The sequence below is a fragment of the Labrus mixtus genome, chromosome 15 (assembly GCF_963584025.1).
Source record: "Labrus mixtus chromosome 15, fLabMix1.1, whole genome shotgun sequence".
Taxonomy (NCBI): domain Eukaryota; kingdom Metazoa; phylum Chordata; class Actinopteri; order Labriformes; family Labridae; genus Labrus; species Labrus mixtus.
In genome coordinates this window covers 2,505,228-2,529,406 of record NC_083626.1, presented here as the reverse complement: position 1 = coordinate 2,529,406, position 24,179 = coordinate 2,505,228, and the positions used below count along the sequence as shown (strand labels likewise).

Here is a 24,179-nt window from a genome sequence, read left to right as displayed (position 1 = left end):
GCTATGTAAAGGAAATATAGCCTAATATTTAGAATAAATTGATGAAAATAAAATATATGGAATTAACCTTCAATAAATAGCCTACATAATACATTTAAATGAAATGGCTAGAAGAGTCCATCTAGTGATGCCCTCGTGACTTTGAAAGCAAGCAGAATGTGCTGCTGCTTGTGAGGAACAGCAGCCATAGCCTTTATTTAAGACTACATTCAGCCCTGCACGCAGACTTTTGTCTAACCTGCGATGTTTTTCTGTGCAGGCTTTTTCTACAGCTGAACTTTGTCTTCTCAAGTCCCCTTGACTTATGCCGTCAGATTCAATTTCGATCTGTTGAGGTTGAACTTGAGTGCCTAAGTGTGTTTGAGCGTGCGCTAATGTGCGTGCGGCCTTATCCCCGAGCCTTTCAACGATTGGCTGTGCTCATGCGTGACATGGAGTAGGTACCCATAGGCTTTCTTTTTTTTTTTTTTTAGCCTTACATGAGACATATTCCTAGACTTTGCTTGCAAACACGCCCCCCTCCGTCCCTCCATCGCCTCCTTCATCGTCATATCTAACACCACCGCCTTTTTAACCTCTGTCATCGTCAGTTGGCCACTCATCGCATTCATTCTCGGGGTTGCATACCTGGGACTTTTAACGCTTTAAACCATCAAACCGACTCGTGTTTGCTCGTCTTCGGCGCATCGGACAAATGGAGGACTACCATAAACCGGACCAGCAGACTGTGCAGGCGCTGAGGAACATCGCCAACCGGCTCCGGATCGAGTCCATTAAGGCGACAACTGCAGCGGGCAGTGGGTAAGAAGAGGAGGGGTGATGCCTAGGTGGATTTATTATGTAGATAGCCTAGTATTAAACAAAAAGGTGCTTTGTGTCCTTGGACTGTTGTTAAATTCATGTTGCGTTTACTGTCTCTGTAGAGGACAGAGTAAACAGATAAAAGGATATTTCCCGGAGGACTGAAACCAAAGCAGCGTTATATAACTGGACTACAGAATGATTATACTGCAGAAAATCAACGAGCCCGTCAGTAATGGTGTGTGCTTTAAAGGCAAGCTGAGACTGTATCAGGGGGGAAACAGCAGTCAGTAGTGCCAACATGGGATTTATGCCCAATTTACGCGTTTTATAGAAATTAGTAATGTAGCCTAGGGTGCAAAGTTACAAAAAGTACAGCATGGTGCCCGCGTTTAATATGTGAGAGGAATAACATTCTGTTTTACATTACTCATGCATGTTTAACCCTTCAACCCCACCAAATCAGCCCTTTCAGCCCATGAAAGATGTATTAAACATTTGTTGAATGAATATAATGAAGGTTGGGCATTGACTCCTGCCGCAGGTGCAAAAGTGTTTCACTCCCCTTTAACCCCTTGCGTACTCTCTGCTGCTGGGTTATGTCAGAGGATGAGCTGAGGGTCTGTGCAGGATCCCTATGCATTCAGTGGTGCAGCTCGTGTGTGTCTTGGCAGAAAATTGGAATCGAGGAACACACGCAGTCCTACACGCTACTGCCGCACAACCGCACCTGCGTGCAGCTTGTTGCACATATGGGGATAAGTTATTGGCGTAATGATGGTTAAAATACGGCCGAAAATTAAAATAGTAAAAGACTATGTTGTATAAAGATCAAACGTACTGCAACCTTGTCCGGGACGGTATTAAAATAATCAAAATTAAAGTGACTGTCTCAATCCCCCAAAGCCAAAAAAACGCACACACCCAGGGTTTTATGAATTGGGGTGGCTGTGGCTCAGAGTCCCTCATCTCTCAACTGAAGTGATGAAGCTGGCATGAGTGGACTTCAGGGGTGACAAAGTGTTAGAAAAACCTACATTTGATTCCCACTTAACTTCACCTTTATGTCATTTTCCTGACTTAGTCACTACATTTGTGGGCTTTAGGTGTGCAGGTGGATTTGAGCCGAAGAAGCACATTTGAGTTTTTAATTGGATCTTCTTGTGTGTAACTCCTCTCTCTCTCTCTCTCTCTCTCTCTCTCTCTCTCTCTCTCTCTCTCTCTCTCTTTTCCCCTCTCAGTCACCCTACATCATGTTGCAGCGTGGCAGAGATCATGTCAGTGCTGTTCTTTCACTCCATGAAGTATAGACCTGAAGACCCCCGTAACCCCAGCAACGACCGCTTCATCCTCTCCAAGGTAATACCTGGTAGAACAACCAGATCAACTTGTGTTGCCCTGATGCATGCACTGAGACAATGCACACAGGAAACGAGTTAATATCTATGGTCTGCTTACATTTTTTCCTTTATTACATGTTTAAGATGCTGTTTATCATTGGATGTGCACATGTTGCCAATTTCAAATCTCAGGCATTTCTTTGTCAAAACTCATGCCTAGATCAACATGTACATACTTGAAATTACATTTCTATTTCAGTTGTTGAAAACTTAATTTAACAGGAGGGCTATGCTTCCAGAAGGGTATGCTTCCACCTAAAAAAAATAATGATAATTGAGAGACACTAAACATGGTTTTATAGTTCACTAAAAATGATGAAAATGTTATAGATTAGGATTTGAGTTCTGGCAAATCAGACATACAGTATTTGATCTGTCACCTCTGCTTCCTTAGGGTCATGCAGCTCCTGTGCTGTACGCTGTGTGGGCGGAGACAGGCTTCCTAAAGGAGAACGAGCTCCTCAACCTCCGCAAGATCGACTCCATCCTAGAGGGACACCCTGTGCCGGTGAGGTGACATTCAGGCCTGCAGAGGGTTCTGCATTCAATGCAGACAATGTTTGTCTTCAAACATTAATATAAGGATTTTTTTTATATTGGTATCTTTATGATTTTACAGAAGTTCCATAGCTTTATCATGAACACTTTGACCAACTCTGAGATCATATTGCAAAGCTTTTGCAATGACCCGCATGTGGTTGCCCATCATTCTCCTCTTGCAAAGAGCTTGTGTAGACTGAGGGAAAACATTCTGATATGAGAATTTCAAATCATAATGCCACATGGCAAGGACAATGTATATCATCAGATGTAACCAAAAGGTTTTATTATTTCTGATTGAAGAACTTTGAATATTTTTCACAATGAACTTCAAAAATACAGTTTATTTATAAAGATTTCCAACAGTGCTTCTCAACCTGGAAATGAGACCACCAAAAGGGGTTTAATTGAAATGTCACTAAATGTCAAGAAGGTGAAAAGGACAAGATAATTATATATTTCTCCAAGACAAAAAGGGGTTCAAACTTTTCTGTAATATTTGCCCTGAACCCTTTCATATTTTGAATAAATAGAGCCATTTAAATCACACAGTTTGTAAAAGATTTCACTGTATGCATATTCTGTACAAAACGTGTCACAACAACAACACACCCACACACACATAACAGTCAAATGGGATGCAGGCAGGGACAGAGTGACAAAGATGTTCCTGTGTGACACAGATGCTCTGTCCGCAGTGCCTTTCTGCTTTGCTGTATGAAGAGACTGTGTTCACATTAATACTGAAACACTGCTAGACACGTTATATCAGCCGTCCAGACAACATCAGTGTCATTGTTTTCTCCTACGTCCATCACCCACCATATTACAAACTGTCTGATTTTACAAACCTGATCTCTCCTAAAGTGTGTTGTTGGATGAAAGTTTTATTTTTGTGCTTGCTAACAGAAGCAGCAGTTTGTGGATGTCGCCACTGGATCTCTGGGTCAGGGGCTTGGAGCTGCCTGTGGAATGGCCTACACTGGGAAATACTTTGACAAGGCCAGGTAACAAACACAAACACACACAAATAAAGAAAACAACCTCCCTACAGAGTCTCACATAAAATATGTTTAAAGGAGCCCACCAGCCCAGTTTACCTTTATACATTATGTATGACAAAATATAAGCTGCAGTGTGTCATGCTGACATGGGACATTTTGGCCTGTAGCTTTGCATCACACCAGAACTAACATGCCTGGGCTTTGTCAGGTGATCATTAAGGGAAAGAAACCCGGGGAACCAGGAGAGCTGACCTCTGATCAGTTCTGCCCTTGGATCAGGATGTGGTATCTTCTGGGTAATCTGAGAACAGAAGTAGCACCAGAAAAGATGTCAATTTAAAAAAGAAATAATACGCAGGTTGACATCTATTTCTTTTCTGCATAATGGTAAAAATACACATTTGAATCACAAAATATGACCAGACCAGACCTGGGGCCTGTACAATGAAGCAGGTTTTTTTCGGTAAGCGAGGTAACTTAAGAGTTAACTCTGTTCAGTACTATGAAGGTGGAGCACTTCTTAGAAAACTTAATTAATCCCCAGCAGGGGGTAGATCACCATGGTAACTCATGCTGAACACCTAACCTGCTCCAGAGCAAGTTATTTTCTGGATAAGTACTAAACCTGTATGAAACTCCGCCTACTGACCAATCAGATCTCTTCATTGTGGAGGTCTGTGAGCTGATAGTAACTGGGGAGTTAGAAGAGAGACCACTACTTTTGTACCTATAAGATATAAAATCAAGTGTAGGCTACTTTGCTTTCAGTTATGAATTCACATTTATTTTTGACAAGCCTCACACCGCACCATACAACATCAGCTCAACATTACTCACCTTAATAAAGTGTCAGACTCCCAACATATCACAAAATAATTAATTCAAGGGAAGAAACAGGTTATATACAGTATTAAGATTTATTATGCACTAATGATGATAAAGTGATATTATAAACTTTAATTTACACATTCCCATTCAGTGATTGTTATTTGTGCAACTTCTTCCTGCATCTGTTTGATGCAGCTGTGGGATTTTAATCTCAAGTACCGGTATGTATTTAACCTCATCATATTTTTTTTTACATCAGAATAGTTTGCACTGAGTTTGTCAAATATGACGACCTGCTAACTGCAGAACAGCGAACGTGCTCATAGAAACTCTGGGTTTTCTTAACAGGTTGATAACTAGCTTAGTGTGACGGCTTAGTGAGATCTCTAAAGTCAGGGTCAGTGAAGCCAAGTAACCCAAAGATACCATGGGTATGTTTAACTTGCTTTAAGCCCAGATGTCATTTACTACTTAGCTGCCTGTTTGCAGGGTTGCAGATCAACCTATTAGTCCTTTTTCCTTTGGTCGTTACAAACCAGGAGGACGTGCATGGATCAACTATAGGCCTATAGAGAGGATCCCTGGTATTGGAAACAATGCAAAGTGTCAAAAAACAGACAAATGATGCCATAGTAACAGAGCCTATCTCTGAATTTCAAGGAGACATTTTTGAAACATTCTTTTTTGCAGAAATGAAAGAAGGACAGTCTAAAAGAAATGTTTTAGGCGTTACAGTTGCAGTGAAGCATGTGGTCAGGGCATGCGGCACTTGTATTCTGAGATGGCTGCCGTTGATATCTCTCACTCTGCCTTCTCTGTGCACTAGATTGTTTCTGCTCTAATAATCACACATGCAGTAGCACAGTTCCTCCCTCCCTCACTCCCCTGACACAACCTTTCCCCCCATCATCTCTACAAAAAAAAATGGTTGTGCTTCTTCCCTGTGTGGTTTTTATACCCAGTAAATTATATTGTGTACCAACAGTGTGTGATTGTGTATACTGTGTGTGATTCTGTATGAATGCACAAGTCATGTACAGACTTCGTCTGTGATACTCGAAGCAACTTGTCACGCTCATTTGCTGCAAAACAACAGCTCAACGCTCATTTGAAGCTGCATCACTGGATTCATAATTTGAGACTAACACTGCTGAATGGCAACTTTATTTACCCCTCATAGAAGCACAAACACACAATCTACACATCAGGTTCATATGGGGTTCAGCAAAATGCACCTGCAACTCTAATGGAATATAAATATATGTATATATTTTTTTAATGGTCAAACTGTTGTAGGAATCCTTCAGACAGCCAAACAGACCCCTCATCTCCTGTGAGGGTGTGGTTTAGTAAAATACAATACATGAATGCACCTGTCAAACTCACTTATCTGTAAGACGCAGTACGTTATACTGGTAATCGTTCATGCTTATGTGACTCTTCAGATGTAAAAATGTAAGTATGTATTAGACACATGCAGGGTTTTTACTCATAGTCATAGAGATAAATATCATAGATAGACCTCTGATACACCCCAATCCATTTGGTGCTCCTGCCCAGTTGACAAAGAAAGGAAAACATCCATACATGGAATATGAATAAACTAATCTTATTTCCTTTCTGTTTTCATGTTAATTTTTTTGAATGACCAACAAGACATTTTTCAAACCTTCGCACATCTGTTTTGTTTTGGACCATGAATGAAAGAAAATCCCCTTGTATTTAAATGTTTAATAATCTTGTCATTTATGAAATCAGTTTCAGAAACAATTACCCAAAGACCAAAAGACACACAGATCCAAAGCATCTTTTGAGAAACCATATCAACTCAAATCTGAACTGAGCACACAGGAAATAAATGAACTATGAGCTCAATATGATCGATCCCCCGCAATCATGACACGATCGTTCACTGCTCAACAACCTGCCAACAATGTTCCCTTTGGTTGCATTGGTTCTGGGTCAACATGAAATTCCTTTACTGACTCTGGGGTCTCCAGCTCAGATTTAAAATCCTAACAGGGCGAGCTGGAGCCCAGTTCTCCCACAATAAACAAAAGAAAGTGAGAGAGTGGGACAGAAGCGGGAAAGAAAGTGAGAGGCAGGTGTAAAAGCTGTGGAAATGATATGTTCAAAAGTAGGTATTCAAAAATTGGTTTGAAAACGTAGTCTACTAAAAATGAACAAAGGGGAAGAATATTTATTTTAGTATATTACGACCCTTCAGTTCATAATGACCCTTTGTTTTAATCTGTAATACTATTGAATTCAACTTGATTTGATTTAAGAGTCATTGTACAACTATGAGGCTCCTTCAAACATATGGTATCTTTTTTCCTTTCACGCTCAATTCTCAAATATCTTCCTCTTTCTCTCCATTCTCATTCTCCTCCTCACCTCTTGAAATATCTCTTTTTCTGTCTTTTCCTCCCCTCTTCTTTCAGTTGTTCCTTCCTCTCTTTTTTCTGTGCGGGTGTTTTTCTTTGTCCTTGGTTGGAATGTGGGGTGTAATTCTAGTGTCTCAGCCTATCTTCCAGCTTTAATGAGAATGTGTCTATTTGAGTGGAAAGCTGTCAGGAGTCATTATGCCATGGAAGCACTGAGCCTGGGTGGGCAGGGTAGCCAGGCACTGTGTGTTTTCTTGTTTCTGTTAGGTGTGAACGTCAGCTGTAACTTTGAGACTAATAGGAGTATTCAGAGGCTGGAACAATTTTCCAAGACTGAAAAAATTAAAAAGTATCTGTCTGATCTCTAAATCTACTTCCATCTTGATTTTTTCTCTCTCCCCTTGTAGCTATCGAGTGTTCTGCTTGCTTGGGGATGGAGAGATGTCGGAGGGATCAGTGTGGGAAGCTATGGCCTTCGCTTCTTATTACCAGCTAGACAACCTGGTCGCCATCTTGGACATCAACCGTCTTGGTCAGAGTGACCCAGCGCCGCTCCAGCACCATGTGGAGAAGTACCAGCGACGCTGTGAGGCCTTTGGGTGAGTGGGAGGGAGGTCATTGTGTTAGTGTGTGCACAGGAGAGGGAAGGGTGGAATGAATTGTGACAATTTCTCCAGTTACTCCTTAAAGAATGAAGAGATTTAAGAATAATATCTCTCATTTACGGAATAAAAAAATAAAACATTAGTGGTTATAATAATAATGTTACAGTTTTATTTAGCACAGGGATTACCAAACTTCATTTTCAGAAAGTAGGAAGTTGGATAACGAGTAGACCTGGATGAGGTACTAAGAGGTTGTTTTTGATGCTGTTTTGTAGGCAAGCAATAGGATTTTAAATTGTATGTGATTTGCTACTGAGAGTGAGTGAAACGAAAATGAACTGTGGAATGGTGTGCTATTTAAGGCTGGCTGAAGACCTGCGTTAGGGATCATCTGAGAGTTTAATGTTCATGCAGCAAGCCATAGGGAGTTACCAGTTATTACCAGAACCTGCACCAGGAGTTGTGTTGCATGCTCAGACAGGAGCAAATCTGACAAACCTGCTCCCCTCATCAATTGTGAGTGATTTGTTGCGTTCACTATTGTATGTATTTAGTTTTAAACTGGTTGCTTTAAGAAAAAAGAAAGGTGTCACCTCCAGGAAACTTGAATTTGTGTTTCACTCTTTTTTCTAACATTATGAACATTATAAACCCCCAAAAGTCAAAGTAAAGGAGTTACCTGATCCTCAGTACTGAACAGCTTTTGAAACTGATGACAAAGATACTATAATGTTAGTTTATGTCAGGTTGTGTAAATGTTGATCAATGTTGGTCAAATTTAACCTGCTGCATGTCGTCATCACACCTGCAGTCTTGTATGAGCTAAGATGCTAATATTTGACTATGATATGCTGCAGTGCCATCACAAGTAGGGTGAATGATGGTATGATCTGAGTTCTATTCATTCAGGGACCCAGACCTTATAGCAACCTGTATGACTGTATTAAGATACTGTTCGGATCTGCTTTGTTTTCCCAGCTGGCATGCCATCATTGTGGACGGCCACAGTGTTGAAGAGCTGTGTAAGGTGCTGAGTCAGCCCTGCCATCAGCCACTTGCCATCATCGCCAAGACTATCAAGGGCAAGGGTATCCCAGGTAAAATAATCCCTGAAACACACAGTGATACACAGTATGTGAGGTACGGTTGTATCTTGTAATGTCTTACTTTTTTTTCTCATAAATATCTCCATAGTGTATTATCTCCAATCATTATTCTGCTTCAAGGTGTCTCTCTTTCAGTTTGGAATATCAAATTCCAAGTCATGTGAGAAATGCCAAGCTGAAAATTTCAAATATTAAATTACACACCATGTTTACTAGCAGTGATATTTTTCTTATATTTCTGACCAGCCAGAAAAAAACTTTTTTAATTATGGCAAGGTAAAATGGTGGAAACTGACTGGGAATAATGTGGCCCAACATCAGTGCAAAGGGCCCTAACTCCCCCCCTAATCCAGGCAGCGCTTCAGTGATTTGACAGCCGCAGTTTAGTAATCCCTTATTATGTGCAGGATACACTCACAGCAACGGCCCATTGTGTTTGTGTTGACTTTACAGTAAAGCGGAGTGTGCATGATCACGTGTTCGTGCGAGAGAAAGAGACCCAAAGAAAGCTAAAACAGACAGTTGTTATAACACCAAGGTGTGTGTCTCAGAGAGCAGGAGGTCTTTGTATATATAGGATTGTGTGAAAACACGTGTGTTGGTACAAGTCTGTGGCCTCTTTATCTGACCTTTTAACCTTCAAAATACCATATAGTGATCCACTGAACTGGACTTCATATAGTGCCACAGCTGGCCATGGTTTATTTAATAGTGTAAGTTGTTAAGAGGAATTTGGTTCTGAAGAGCAACATGTACCTAGAACCATATGAGAGCGTATATTCTATATGTTTGTAGGCGAGTCTAATTCCTCAAATACCACAAACATTGAATTTATTGGTTAATGTCAACTCAAGCTGCTTTGACTTGAATCTGTAATGTAACATTTTAAGAAATGTGCAATTTATGCAGCAACTCTTTCAAAATAAAAGCATCGCCTTTATTTTGTGTGTGTGTGTGTGTGTGTGTGTGTGTGTGTGTGTGTGTGTGTGTGTGTTTCAGTGGCTGAGGATAAGATGGGCTGGCATGGTAAACCCCTGCCTAAAGACATGGCTGACAGTGTGATCAAGGAGCTGCAGAACCGCATCATCACATGCAACAAGCGTCTCCATCCTGCTCCTCCAATCGAGGACGCGTCACCTATCAACCTCCGCAACATCCGCATGTCAAGTGCACCAAACTACAAACCTGGAGACAAGGTACACTAACTTACAGTTATATGTCAAAAATAATTTTCTATGCTGATGATATCAACTCATGCTTTTGGATTTCAAATGATGTGAATTATTAGCCTAAGCAAATTCATTCTTACTAGATAGAAAACAATACATCTTCCAGAAAGCAGTGTAGCCACAAAAAAGATTTGATAATAATTTGTCTGCATTGGTTGTCTGTTTGTTTCTGTGTAACCAGATTGCTACAAGAAAGGCATATGGCATGGCACTGGCCAAGCTCGGCCGTTACAACGAGCATGTGGTGGCTCTGGATGGAGATACCAAGAACTCCACCTTTTGTGAGCTCTTTAAGAATGAGCACCCCAACAATTACGTGGAGTGCTACATTGCTGAACAAAACATGGTAAGACCGAGATATTGGTTCTCCAATAAAAATTAATGTTAAGTGCCAAATCTATGTGGACATGTACGAAGGTTGTATGTGAAGTGCCACCTCTTTTCTCCTCATTTTCTCATTTCTCGCTCCTACAGGTGAGCGTGGCAATAGGTTGTGCTGTGCGAGACCGCAACGTGGTGTTTGCCAGCACCTTTGCCACCTTCTTCAGCCGAGCCTACGACCAGCTCCGCATGGCTGCCATCTCTGAGAGCAACATCAACCTCTGTGGCTCACACTGTGGTGTCTCTATCGGTGAGTTCCTTCCTCTGGATGCACAATTCATGCCCTGAATGAACTTTCATTTGAACGTTCAGTGGTCTTCTATTTCTCCGGACTATTTTCTCTCTTATAGGTACAATTGTTATACAGTTCTTTAAATTAGAAGTGGCATGTTTTTTAATTAGATTTTGTTAGCATACAGCTGCTGTTACAAGCTGTGCTCTGATGTTTGATGTAGCTTTGATGTAACCAGCTCATCATTATTCCAAACTCAATGTTCAAGTGATAGACTTTGCAGGTCAACACAATCCAACCAGTTGTGACCTCAGTAAAATAAATTAATTTTTACACACCTATTCTCTCACTTCCTTTCAGTTTGTTAAATTTACGTTTTTACAATGTTTCAGCTTACTGACAGAAAATCATGTGAACAATGCTGAACGTCTTGGAAAGATATTTCATTCTGTCGTTAATTCTTTAATTTCCCTTGCAATGGACTGAAGGTCTCCTCAGCATTTCTTGATTTTATTTCCCTTTTTTCCCTCTCCATCTTCTCACCTCACCTGTCGTATGTATGTCCACACTCCTGTCCTGGTATCAGCACTTTTTCTCCTCTCCTCCTTCCCTCTCTGTACCTCTGTGGAGGTGAGGACAGAGCGGCCTGATTATTCTTAACCTCCTCCTCCCCCTTCTCCTTATCCTCCACCTCTTCAGGTATATTGCATGCCCCCCTTTTCACAATGATTGCATGCCAGTCTGCCAGTATTAGTTTCAGTCAACAGCAAACATGATTCTAACTGTACCTGATGTTTTGTGTGTTCATTAAGGTGAGGATGGACCCTCTCAGATGGGTCTAGAGGATCTGGCCATGTTTAGAGCCATTCCCACAGCAACCATCTTCTACCCTAGTGATGGTGTCTCCACTGAGAAAGCAGTGGAGCTTGCCGCCAATACAAAGGTACTCTAAATCATCTTAAATTAAAAAAAGGAGGAAATATCTAAGCTGAACTGAAAGCTCTATCATTTTCAATTAAGCAAACGTTATTAGTGTAGCACTTTTCATACAATAATGTAGCACAAAGTGCTTTACATAACAACAGTTTGAGATGTATAGGAGTTTATTTTCCTCTGTTTTCCTCAGAAACTATAGACCCATTGAAGTTTATTTTGTCTTTTTTAAGGGTCTGTGTTTTATCCGAACAAGCCGCCCAGAGAACAACATCATCTACAACTGCAATGAGGACTTCCATGTTGGTCAGGCTAAGGTTTGTTAAAGTCACCCTCCTCTGTCGTAGCACAGCACAACCTTTTACATTCAAGAGCTGTGATAAGTGGAAAGTGCAGATGGTGTTTATGACCACACCTTTTCAATATACTATTCCAACTCTTTCAATCTTTTTTGTCTTTTAGTCCCACATTGTCATTATGATATCCTTACAGACTTGCTTGACTGCACTGTGTGCGTGTTTCCTTTGGGGGTCTACATACAAATATATTTTCCCTTCTCACTCAGGTTGTGTCTAAAACCAATGACGACCATGTGACAGTGATCGGAGCAGGAGTGACCCTCCACGAGGCCCTCGCTGCTGCTGAACAGCTGAAGAAAGGTATGAAGAAGAACAAAACCAAACCAAACAACCAATGTCAGCAGCATGCAAGTGAACAAAGTGTGATATGAATCAGTTAAGACTGAGGTACATCCTCCACCTTCCTCTCTCCTCCCTTTAGAAAGAATTAACATCCGTGTGATTGATCCTTTCACCATCAAACCCTTGGACTCCAAGACCATCATTGCCAATGCCCGAGCCACCAGAGGACGCATCATCACAGTGGAGGATCATTACTATGAAGGTAAGGAGTCTGGAATCCCAAAAACCTCATAGAAAAAAACATTTTCATAGGCGGGCAAGAATTCCTACTGCTGCACATCACAGAGAATTTGCCAAATCAATTCCCGTCTATATGTTTTATTTTATCATTTTGAAATGAAAGACCGTTATTGTTCAATTGAGAGTACTTACCAACAAGGAGACAAGCCCAGGTTGTGCTTCTACAGACTCTCATCTAGGACAGAAAACCCAGAGAGTAGGAGATTGTGTATTAATGCTAGTAGACGCTTCACTATCCCATAAGGGGGAAAAAAATCTTCTCATAATCCTGCCTTAAATATTGTGTTAAATTGAGCTAAACGTTCCTACCTTTCATGTAACATTACTGTCCCAGAACACTGACTCTAAGTGACAGCTGACAGTGATAATGATTCTATCGTTGGGTAACATTAACAAATGTAAGCTAATTAGCTCTTACCTGTGCTTTGATGATGAAGAATGTCTTGCCCTTCACTTCCCAAATGGCGGCATTTTGACCCAGCCACAAAGATAATACAGGATTTCATCCTGGCGGCAGTGTAAGGGAAAGGATTCTCCATTAGATATAAATGTAAACGTCACTGAATCGAGTTGTGGCAAGGACTTTGCTGTTTTTAGTGGTTGAAATAGCATCCTGTGTGTTATGTAGGGGTAGCAAGTGCCTAAAACTTCTAGTTCATCTAAATATCTCTGTTTTCTGTGGTTGTCGGCTGATGTAAACATGTGTTATTTGAAGAGGGGAAAAATAAACAAGCCTGTGCTGCAGCTCCACAGAGTGTTCAATGGTGGCCGCCACTTTCCTTAGATATTTTTATTTTTTTGCCCTCCAGGCCTCCGCGAGAGTCACGTGACTGAAAACTAAGAATTGGTGATTTTTTCATAAATTGTTCTAATCAAGCAATCATTGCTCAATGCATTTCAAAATCCAGGGTTCAACTCTGGCCTGTCACATATCTTATAAATCTTTGAACTACAGGCTCTTCAGAAAGTAATTTTAAAAATAAATTTTTTAAATATATTTTTAACTTTATTTTAGAAACCCGGAGAGGCCACATCCATGAATGTATGGTAATACTGGTTTGGTTTAGACAGCCCTATTGAAAGATTAAATATCATCAATAATTGTCAGGATTGCACGGCCACATAAAGTAATCACCAATCCTAAAAAGAGCCATTTCAATTCTCATAGCTCTGCCTGCACATACTGTATAAGTTCCAAGGAGGCTGGCGGTAGAAGATGACCAAAGTGTAGGGATAATACTGTACATGTCTGTGAATCAGGATGAGGGTTAAGAGTTTGAAGAGATTACTATTCACCACCTGCAAAACAAAAAGGTGAACTGGATCAAATCAGAATATGGAGAGCCAAAAGAAGGGGGAGGGAAGAGGAAGGAGAAGCTGGGAGAGCTTGTCAGTGTCTCTTTATTTCAGCTCTGACCTTAGGGCTCACGCTGACCTACATACAGCATGTGCATGGCCAAAATATGTTTCCAAAATGTTTCCTTCTCTGTCCTCTTACCTTTCCCTTTGTCACTGTGTTTGTTAGACTACTTGCAAATAAACATGCACAGTCTTTGCATGACTTGATGTGTCCATAACATGTGGACACTGCAAACTGCAGGTATAAAGCAAAAGCATTGCACGTCCACCTGACCTCATTATTTTGAGATTTTTGGTTTTTGGAAAGAAAATAAAGGAAATAAAAGCTGAAGGGAAAATATTGTCACGGTGTATCCAGTTGCAGGTCAGCCAGTGGCTTTATCCCACAAACTGCAGAGGAGGTTGTGAGGGGGCCATTGAAGAAGTGTCAAAATTTGAGTTGAAATTGAGATTTAAAAGTGTGAAAGTGAAATAGAACAGGAGTGAGTCCAGTCAGTCTACATCACATTGCAGAGCTCAAATGCCCACATGATTTGAAGAGGTTTACTTTTAGAGAAACTGGAAAGAAGGAAGTGTTAAAGATAAAATAACAAATGAAAATGAATTTGAAAATTAGGGGGGAGAAACATGTTTAGCTGAGGATGAACTGACTTCTCTGTGTTGTGATTTCTCAGGTGGTTTAGGAGAGGCAGTGTGCTCGGCAGTAGTGAACGAGAATGGCTTCAACGTCCAACGTTTGGCAGTTTCCCATGTGCCGCGCAGTGGGAAGCCCCAGGAGCTTCTCAGGATCTTTGGCATCGACCGTGATGCCATCGCTCAGGCTGTTCGTAAGATGCTTAGTAGCTCTGCCAATGCCAAGTAAAAAAGATGGCAGCATGAGTAGCAGTGGAAGCAACATGGTAAATAACTCTTTGGTGAACTGATGATCACCAGAGAGAGAGAAAAAACAAAAAACAACCAACACAGACAAAGAGGAAGCACTTCTAGCCCAGTCACGCTCTCCTCCTCATAAGTATGGGAAACATTACTGTTATGACCTGGGTCATATTTGTGTTTTATTCTTGTTTATCGTGCAGCTCTGTCTCCTCCCCTGTAGTGTGTGGGTGTGCAGATCCAAGATTGTGTCTGTACCTGTGTGGATCTGCTACTGCGGCTGGTTTGAGGGGCTCAAACAGAATTGCTGCGACCGGATTAGTCAAAACACAACATCACAGCTTTTAAATCTCAGCCTGCTCTCTCCTTCACCAGCCACTTCCAACAAAGCCAGAATAAGACTGAACACTTGAATCTTAAGCTCATTTGTAATTTTTTTGGCCTGATTTGGCTGATTATGTCAATTAGAAATTAAGTTTAGGTTTTGATACATAGACTGTTAGTTTGTAAAGTTACAGCCGCACAGCAGTTAGTAGGAGGAGGTAGCTCTTTTAAGTTTACTTATTTTTCTGTTTTTTTTGTTTAGGAGATGAGGTTAAAAAAATAATTTGTTAATGAGTTTATTTCCTTGGTTGAGAAAGATCAGGGCTTGTTTAGTTCACTTTTTGGTTGTTTTGGTGACTGCTCTGCTGAAACTGATAAAACTGTTGTGTTCAATCTGAATCTGTGCTACTGGCTTTCTTGGGAGTGGGATGAGTTGGGGTTACCTGTCATGTTTTGTTTAGGTTCCCCTAAACCGGCCGCATTGCATTACTTAATTTTACTAAAATAAAATGATAATGTGATTTTTTTTTTGTCATTAACTGTTGTTAACGTGGTTTTGAGACCCCAGTGTTTTACCCCACCGATTTGTGAGTTTAGTAAACACACCCCTCCCATTCAAACACGAAACACATACAAATGCACACAAACACACTAACCCCTTTCTACCTCCAAGTTCTGGGACTGATGTAGTGTTTCGGTAAAAGCAGCGAATGTTGTATGGAGTAAACTGAAGTTTTTTCATATTTGGTGGATCGCCTATCAATTCTGTGCAGCACTGTCAATGTATTATCTGTTACTCAGTACAACTTTGTAAACTCTGTTTTCAAACCGTTTGGCCCGAACTTAAATGGGACTGCTTTACACAATTAAAGGGATGATTGCTTCACAATACCTGCGTCTGAGCTCTTTCTGCTGGGTTGCACGAAATAGGAGTTAATTGAGAGCGAGTAAGTAAGGGGGAAAAAATATATTTTTCATAAAGCACTTTTAGAAACAAAAGAAAGCAGATTTTTTTAAAAATACACAAAAACAGATTTAACAAACAGAAGATAACTTGTTGCATTCTTATAAAGTTTGAGGAGAGGACTTAAAAGAGGCTTATGAGGCCGCCTGTCTGCTTGCAAACAATGTTTTCCACAACCATAATAAATATATAGATACTAATTATTTTATCATTTAAGAATATATATATACATATATATATATATATAGAGAGAGAGAGAGAGAGAGAGAGAGAGAGAAACTCAACTAACAATATAAAAAGGATTAGTATAAGAGTGTCTTATAGACAATAGAAGCAGTTGCCATGGATGCATGGTGTCAGGAAGTCCCAAACAACAATCCAAGTGAGCTGCAAAATGAGAAATGACTAATAATTCACATAAAAAAACTCCTGGAACCTCTACCCCTAGAAAATTGTAAATATGACACGAATAAAATTAAATGTGAGAAGAGGAATTAGGATGACGTATTGAGCCTAAGCCAGCCCTTACAACAAGTATCACAAGTAATTGCAATGTTTCAGATGGTTAAAAGGAAACTAAAAGCTTCATAAGATAAGATAGTACCTGACTATTTAGAGCTTTCTCTGTGAGAAATCTATTTCAGATTTTAGAAGGACTAAAAGTGGAGAATTACATACTGCAGCAGCAGCAGCTTTTTGGACCAACTGGAAAGTCTTTTGAGACTTATTTAGGAAGACCCATAATCCAGTTTAGAAGTAACAATGCGTATGGGGACAGGAAATGCAGACATTTATTTTAATATTGTGCAGGATAAATATGTGGTCCTCCAATAAGTGAGAGTTGAATGACACATCCTGATTTTAGATCAATCCTCAATTCATTGTTTTGGTGATTGAGTGCAGGGTTGTGCCATGTAAGGTCGTTTTATCAGTACATTGAGTGTCTAAGGTGATTATAGCCAAGCACAATTTCTTAAGTTAAATCTGGATTTTGCAGCATCAGCATCAGATTGCTGGTCATCCAGGTCACCATGTCCTCAAGTCATACATCTAGTTTCATTAACTGGCTGGTTTTAGTGATAAATGTGAAGTGGTATCATCTGCAAGCCAATGAAAATGTTTTATTTCCTCATTATGCTGCAAACAGCAAGCACTTCATGACAATAGAAAGAGTTCACCGTGCATGCAAGATTCAACACTGTAAATAATCTGATGAAGAGGGTCAGCTTAGTGCTGTCCCTTTAATGCCAATTAAGTGTCCTAGACTGTGTAACAGGATGTGATAATCAATTGTTTCAAATGCAGCAATAAAACTTAACAGGATATGTTCAGAGTAATCTTGTCCAAAACAATTAGGAGCTTACATTTCGCTCCATCCAGTGCTGTCGCTCTGTCTCAACATAATTGGAATATATAACCTTATTGTATTTTTTATTGTATTATTTAAATATATTTTTGATAAACATTTGTATATTTTGTATATTGGCAGGTTTAGTATTTTGTATATTCTGGGTTTAATATTTGTATTTTTTTCTGTATTTAACTACTTCTATTAAGCATCTATAAGGTTTGCTCCAACAGTATTTTGTTGTACGTCTTATCTTATCTAATTTTATCTTATCTTAATATAAAGCGAATGAAATTCATGTTTACCAATTTATTTTGGATTTGAAAAGCCCTTTTTTATAGAAAACATTTTGACATGTCAGTGAAGGAAAACCAAAATATCATAATACTAAAGATGGCTGAAATCCATCCAAATAGATTCTCCAGTTTAGGAATGCTGTCAATGTTCATCCTCATAGAACCACGCTGTCATGGCTTTAAGGGACATTTGAATGTATGTTGAAGAACTGTGAGTTACATTGTAAACCTAGTTCTCTGAGTGAAGAGACTCTCTCTCCACACAGAGGAACTGTCCCCACCTGACAGGCACCAGACTCTGTGTGTAGCTGCTGTATGCGTAAGCACAAGAGACTGCCTAAAACCTCAACAGCCCTCCAAAACACAAAGTGCCATGACTTTAGGGCTTAAAGGGTCTCTCTCTTTGACCTCTAAAAAATCAAACTAACTGACTAGTACAGGTAGTACCGCAACACCAGCCCTAACTCCAGATCTGTTAGGGAGAGAAAAACAATATTTACCACTAATCTCTACACAAAACCGACTACCCAATAAGAGTGATGCCGCAACATCCAGTCATTAGAAACAAATTAATGTTAAAGATGATGACCAAGAACAGGAACAAATCTCTGTGTGCCTGCTGGATAACTAACTGTGATTGAGTGGGGCACACTCCAGTTTTAAAGGGGACATATTATGAAAGATCCACTTGTACAGTGTTCTTGAACATTTATTTGGGTAACCTGAGAGTCTACTGACCCACAACATGTGAAATAAATCCATCCAGTCCTTTGTTTGTGGTCTGCATAAGTCTTACAACACAGAGAAAAATGCTCTTCTTCAAATTTGCTCTCCTTGTGATGTCACAGTGGGATTCTGGTTAAAAAAAAAACTCCCCTCCTGTGTTGTCTACGGCAGCCATGTTTTTCCCAGGGAGCATGCTGACGAGTTGCCATGAAAGCTCAAAGCTGAACTTGTGTCTGCACTGGTTGGCACACCCTGCGGGGTGAGGTGGAGCTGCATTTAAAGAGACACACACACCAAAACGGATCGTTCTGAGAGAGCTGGTTTATACAGGGTCACAAACCTCCTCTGGTGCTTGATTCATGTTATATTTTGACCAAAGCACAGCACAGATGTTTCATTTAGACCACAGGGGACTGTTTGAAAAGGTGGAGAAGGGGGATAATATGTCCTCTTTAAACTCCAATCACTGTGGACCTGAAAAATGGCTTTAACAGGGCTCTAACAGGGCAACATGTGGACTGTCTCTGCCTCTGTTCCTCATCTTGTTGGGAAAGCTCAACTTTCCACTTGAGATGTGAGAGAGAACCTGAGAAAGAAAGACTGGACTGGGACTTAGCACAACACTTTATGCTTCCCTGAATTTTCTGTTGTTTCTTTGGTTCATTGACGTATTCATTCATATTTTTAACATTCAATTAGAAAAGTAACAGTCTATCATAAGGAAAATCACTTCAGTTGATGTCTGCTGTGTAATTTATGAAGTGACTTATTTGGACCACAAGGTGGCAGTATGTGACTAGTAAAGCTTTCACTACAGTTCCAAGCGTCACAAAGAAGTGTCATAAAAACAAGCAGTTACATTTTATGAAGAAAAAGATAGGGTGAGATGTATAAATTATTATTTATAATAGTATTATGTGTGACTGTTATCTATTATAGCCTGTCTGTAACACGCTTTGATCAGTTGAGGCTGTTTCTAAACGTGTTATACAAATAAACTTGACAATAAACTTAATGTTGTGCCTTGTTAACATACTGTAGTGCTTCACCATTGCCAATCCAGATTGTTATTCAAATCTGACTTGACAGTTTTTTGTGCACTGGGACAAGATCTTACAGTATAAACAAGACTGATTATACAAATGCCAAGTGAATGCATAATACAGTAGGCCTATGTAAAATAAGCTGTTTCTGTTGCCTGGTTTATGGCTTAAATAGCATGTGATATAAACAAGTTACAAATGTAAAGTGTTTTATAGATTTAAATTCTTCTTGAAGTCTTATTTTGAGTCAGTGACAGAGAGGAGGGAGCTTTGATGGGGGGAGGCCACTTGGAGCTGTGTTTTTGTGTTAACAACAGAGCTTTAAGTTATAACCAAGTTTGTTTGTTTTTCCTGTCAAGATTGCACCTCAGGCAGCATCCAGAAATGGGTGCGTATATATTACCGTTGTTCCACAAAAGAATTTCAAAGCTGCGTGCTGTTTTCCATTCACATGCAACATTTCCCTTTTAACTGTTTGTATCATTTTATTGCAACAAGAAGTCAAACCCTTAAATATCAGTACTTACCCTGGTACATACCCTACGGTGCAAACAGCTGCCTTTGAATAACACTGTTTTGCCTTTCCTCTTTTTAACTTTACTGCAGCATTTTACACTTGTAAAAAAGAAAAGAAAAAAAAGGAGGTATTTTTTATTGTACCTGACAGTGAGGGCAGGATGAGAAACAAGAGCAGTACATTACTTTTTTCCAAAGCCAGGACACCCATTTTATCAAACAGAGATTTTTAACCTGCAGAACAAGAGAGTTGCTGTCTACTGGTCTCTCAGTTGTTCACTTACTTTATTTTATTGTGCAACTGTGTGGATGAACAGCTTTTTCAGATCCAACATGAATATTTGTTAAACACACAGTAACACAAAAAATAAATAACCCTTCACTGGCCCTTGCTGGAAGAAAATGTGACCGTTTTACAAAAATAAAGAAATTCAAAATAAACACCAATAGCGACGATCAAAAATGATACCCAGAGACTTGAGTTAGTAAAAAAATGATCTTTACTTTAAGGATACATTACACATTTGTTTTGAATGCAATGAACTGAGTATACCCTCTAGATTACAAGGTGCAGTAGTCCTGTTATACATTTCATATTACTCTACTGGTGCTGCCTTCTTCTTTTTCTTCTTCTTCTTCCTCTTCTTCTTGCCAGGTGTACTGCCAGTTTGTACTGCTACAGGTTTGTCATCGGTCTCTGAAGCTTCAGACTCTTCTTCTGAGCCAGCAGGTCTCTCCTCCCCAGCAGGTCTCTCCTCCCCCTGTGACAGGTCTTGTGGTGTTTCCTCTGGGACACTATGACAGAGCAGTCAGCAAAGTGTTAACCTACTCATCTAAGTTCTGAATACAATGGTCATTCATCTGCATGAAACTCATTTTAAATTCCAATTTATTTTTTTCATCTTTCTTAACATCAAAAAATATATATACAAGATCATTAAAAACAAGTCTTGGGGCGCTGGTAGCGCAGTGGTTGGTGCACGCGCCCCATGTATGGAGGCTGCAGTCCTCAACGCGGGCGGCCCGGGTTCAAATCCAACCTGTGGCTCCTTTCCCGCATGTCAATCCCCTCTGTCTCTCCCTGATTTCCGTTTCTGTCCACTGTCCTATCTCTCCATTAAAGGCACAAAAGCCCAAAAATATATCTTTTAAATTTTTATTTTTTTTTTTAAAAACAAGTCTTAACTTATAAAGTCAGCCTGGTATTTTACCTTGTCTGAACTTCTGGCTCTTGCTTTGTCTTCCCAGCATCAGTGTATTTCTCCAGCAAAGCCACAAAGAAGCCGTGTGTGCGGGTCTTGTCGGTGCTGGCCCGCAGACACTGGTTAAGTGGGGGAAGGCCTCTTTCAGGCCACTGAGCCAGCAGTGGAACCAACCTGGACAAGGAAACACAACCCATTTAGGGAAGAGTTTCACAAAAAATGGATTTCACAAGTCCAACAGTAAATACCTGCACATCTTCAAAGTGGCCAACTGTTCTACAAACAATCATATCAAAGTCAAGGTGGAAATACACAGTTGATAAAAAAGACAATATGTGATCAAGGACCTACTCAAATAGTTGCAGGTATAAAAACATCACTGGGTTAGTCACATTTGTTTGTAAGAGGTTTACCTGAAGCAGGGGTTCTGCTGCAGACAAGCTGTTACGACCTCCTCGTTCTCCTGGCTGTGGATGGAGCAAGTGGAATACACTAAGCGCTTCAGGCGAGGGAACTTGAGCGCGTGGTTCAGGCACCGCAGCTGGAAGGAGGCCAAGGAGGTAAGACGTGCTTGATTCTTCTCCTCGTCAGCAGTGGAGTCATCATCCCGGAGACACACCATACCTAAACCCCCACAACAGATTAAAGATCTCTTGTAAGAGCCACTAGAAAAAGACCAACATTGAAATCAGCCTTCTAACTGTAAATGATCAGATTAGTGAACATCTAAACCGGATGTTTCAATCCAAGTATGAAATAATGTTATTCAACATGCTGTAAGAATTTCTGATCCTAGGTTAAAACTGGGCAGGGTTATGTTAGAATATGTTCATGCAAATTAAGCATCAATGCATAAACAAATACTAAGAACAGTAACACAGTAGCTTTTTGGCTGTTAAGACATAGCATGGACAGCTTCCACTATAATTTAACTCAGATTTTTGCGTTTGCTTAATGACAGACAGCAGTTATATCATGCATGCATTTTAGATATTTTGGGCCAGAGTTCTAGAGGATTAAAATCCATGTATATTTATTAACAGGCACACTACCATTACATTTTTTTTGATGGGATTAAATTGTTTAAGAATATGAATACTTGCATTCAACTTTAAAGAATCAGGATTAACTTTAAGCTTTATGAAAGCCCTGATTTACTGCTGCAGTTTACAAGGACAGGATGACATATTTGATCAAACTTCAATATTCAAATAGTGAAAACAAATCTTAATCAAGCCACTACTTTTTAAAAAGGACCAGTCTTAACAGATTGGAAGGGAACTACTGTTAAAAGGCTAACTTGGAAGTCAAGGACTCATATCTATGAGGAAAGCAGACAGATGTGACCTGGATAACTCTATGGTGTTCATAAAGATACAACTGGCTACAGTACCTGAGCCGCTACATGATGGATCCAACAAGATATATTCTACATCTTTGAACTGTGAGCTGTCATGGTCCACTTTCAGGAAGTCTTGATTTGCCAGCTGCTGACAGGTAACCCCAGCTCGGAGGAGGAGAGTCGACATGGTGGCGAGACGCTTTGCATCCAAATCAAAGGCAAACACCCTGCCCTTGTTCTTCATGATGGCTGCAAGGTGGCTGGTTTTGTTGCCAGGGGCGGCACAGGCATCTATGAGATGGCTGCCAGGTGGGGGGTTTAGGAGGTAGGCGGGGAGGCAGCTGGCTTTGTCTTGAAGAATGATGTGGCCAGCCTTGTACAGAAAGTGGTCATGGAAGTCAGTTTTAGGGGAAAAGACCAGCACCTCTGGCAGATGTAGGTCCCTCACAAAGTATTTCGCCTTCAGGGTCAAGTCTTCCAGCTTGGAAGCCTTTCCCAGGTAGGAGAAGCCATCCCTCTTCAGGTAGTCCACAGTATCATCCACAGTGGTCTTCAGGGTGTTCACACGCACATACCTGGGCAGCCGCACACCGGCGGGTCCCACAGTGCCAGCCGGGAGCAGGTCTACATTCTTGCTGACCCCCTGCTTTACCTTCATCCTGGCCAGCACCGACTGCAGTCTTGAGCGATGTTTCATCATCATGGTCTTCCATGAGCCGCCGCATTTCAAGCCCCGGCCCATGAGCAAGTCGTGAACTAACACTTTAGCCAGATGAATACTTAGCTTTGTCTGTTTGAGTAGTTTGGTGGACTCGATGATCTCTTGTAGGATGGAGGAAAACTTCTGGGTCTCAAAAACCAAAGCGAACAATTGTTTGATGTTCTTAAATTTACTGTCGTAGACCAGCGTTTTTAAAGCGCCCTGTTTATTTTCTGCTTTCTCCAGGATCTCAGCAGCTTTCACGTACAGAGCCATGGCTGCTAACTCTTAGCTAGCTCCCAAACAGGACTATTAACCTGCTACTTGCTGGTTACTTCTCTCGACTGACCTGACACGTTCCTACTCTTGTCGAAGACTTCTAGTCCCTGAGCAGGGACAAACCATTACTTTTCCAGCCTGCACATGGCAGAAGAAGGGTCGTGACTCCGGAAGTACAAACTAACGTGCAATGTTTTCTTCTGACGTAGGACGTCCATCCAACCAATCACTGATAAGTAAGTAGAACGCCACCGATGCTGCATTCATGTGCTGCTCGGGTGGTCGAAGTTTCCGGGTTGTGAAGTCGTTCGTCTGACTTCAGTGTGTTCACGTGATTTCAGTTCGGAAAGTCTGAATGTTGTAGCAACAACACAACGTTGATGCCTCGAAAAAGATCAATGAAATGTAACTGTAACAAGTTATATCTGAGCAAAACGTTGATGTGCAATACATGAACAAATAAAAAGTATGTTAACATTGACTAAACATATTTTGCCCCCCAGGTGATCGGTAAGTCGGGCACCTTATTATATTATTATTCTTTCCCGAGTTTTTGTTCCGTCTTGAGCAGGTGTTCATGTGCATTTTACAACTCGGAAACTTGTTTGTCCGATGTGTCCGACACCACCTGAATGCAGCACAAACCAGGACCATGTACCACCAAACATCGAAACATGTTTTCCAATTAGAGGTGCAATATAATGCTTAACATTATTTTTCTGATCAATTTGGTTTCCCTGAACTTCTCGTACTTATCTTTTTTTTTTGCATTGTCATTTTTTGGTTGGGGTTGCTGCTTTGTTTTGTTTTGTAGGATACA

The 24,179-nt window shown here is 40.5% G+C and overlaps 2 protein-coding genes across 2 annotated transcripts; one reads left to right on the top strand and one right to left on the bottom strand.

The window, feature by feature from the left end:
• The first annotated feature begins 489 nt into the window (after window positions 1-489).
• LOC132989787 (transketolase-like) lies at window positions 490-15,832 on the top strand. Its single transcript, XM_061057630.1, has 14 exons — window positions 490-801; window positions 2,043-2,160; window positions 2,596-2,709; window positions 3,651-3,748; window positions 7,368-7,559; window positions 8,544-8,662; window positions 9,671-9,867; window positions 10,082-10,246; window positions 10,375-10,531; window positions 11,326-11,456; window positions 11,680-11,763; window positions 12,012-12,105; window positions 12,227-12,349; window positions 14,421-15,832. Exons 1-14 carry the CDS (start codon window positions 695-697, stop codon window positions 14,606-14,608), a joined length of 1,887 nt encoding a protein of 628 aa, XP_060913613.1. The 5' UTR covers window positions 490-694; the 3' UTR covers window positions 14,609-15,832.
• A 4,126-nt stretch (window positions 15,833-19,958) lies between these two features.
• Window positions 19,959-23,504, bottom strand: nsun5 (NOP2/Sun RNA methyltransferase 5). Its single transcript, XM_061057578.1, has 4 exons — window positions 22,432-23,504; window positions 21,452-21,662; window positions 21,048-21,212; window positions 19,959-20,631 (listed from the first exon to the last, which is right to left on the bottom strand). The coding sequence occupies exons 1-4, from the start codon at window positions 23,354-23,356 to the stop codon at window positions 20,433-20,435; spliced, it is 1,500 nt and encodes a 499-aa protein (XP_060913561.1). The 5' UTR covers window positions 23,357-23,504; the 3' UTR covers window positions 19,959-20,432.
• Between the last annotated feature and the right edge of the window lie 675 nt (window positions 23,505-24,179).

What these genes read in the sequence shown, in the direction of transcription:
- LOC132989787 (XM_061057630.1), top strand. Translation starts at nt 695, where the DNA reads ATGGAGGACTACCATAAACCGGACCAGCAGACTGTGCAGGCGCTGAGG. An exon ending in ACACTGTGGTGTCTCTATCG is followed by an intron (nt 10,532 to 11,325) that starts GTGAGTTCCTTC and finishes GTGTTCATTAAG; the next exon opens with GTGAGGATGGACCCTCTCAG. An exon ending in TGCTGAACAGCTGAAGAAAG is followed by an intron (nt 12,106 to 12,226) that starts GTATGAAGAAGA and finishes TCCTCCCTTTAG; the next exon opens with AAAGAATTAACATCCGTGTG.
- nsun5 (XM_061057578.1), bottom strand. Translation starts at nt 23,356, where the DNA reads ATGGCTCTGTACGTGAAAGCTGCTGAGATCCTGGAGAAAGCAGAAAAT. An exon ending in TCCATCATGTAGCGGCTCAG is followed by an intron (nt 21,663 to 22,431) that starts GTACTGTAGCCA and finishes GTGGGGGTTTAG; the next exon opens with GTATGGTGTGTCTCCGGGAT. An exon ending in GAGCCAGAAGTTCAGACAAG is followed by an intron (nt 20,632 to 21,047) that starts GTAAAATACCAG and finishes GCTCTGTCATAG; the next exon opens with TGTCCCAGAGGAAACACCAC.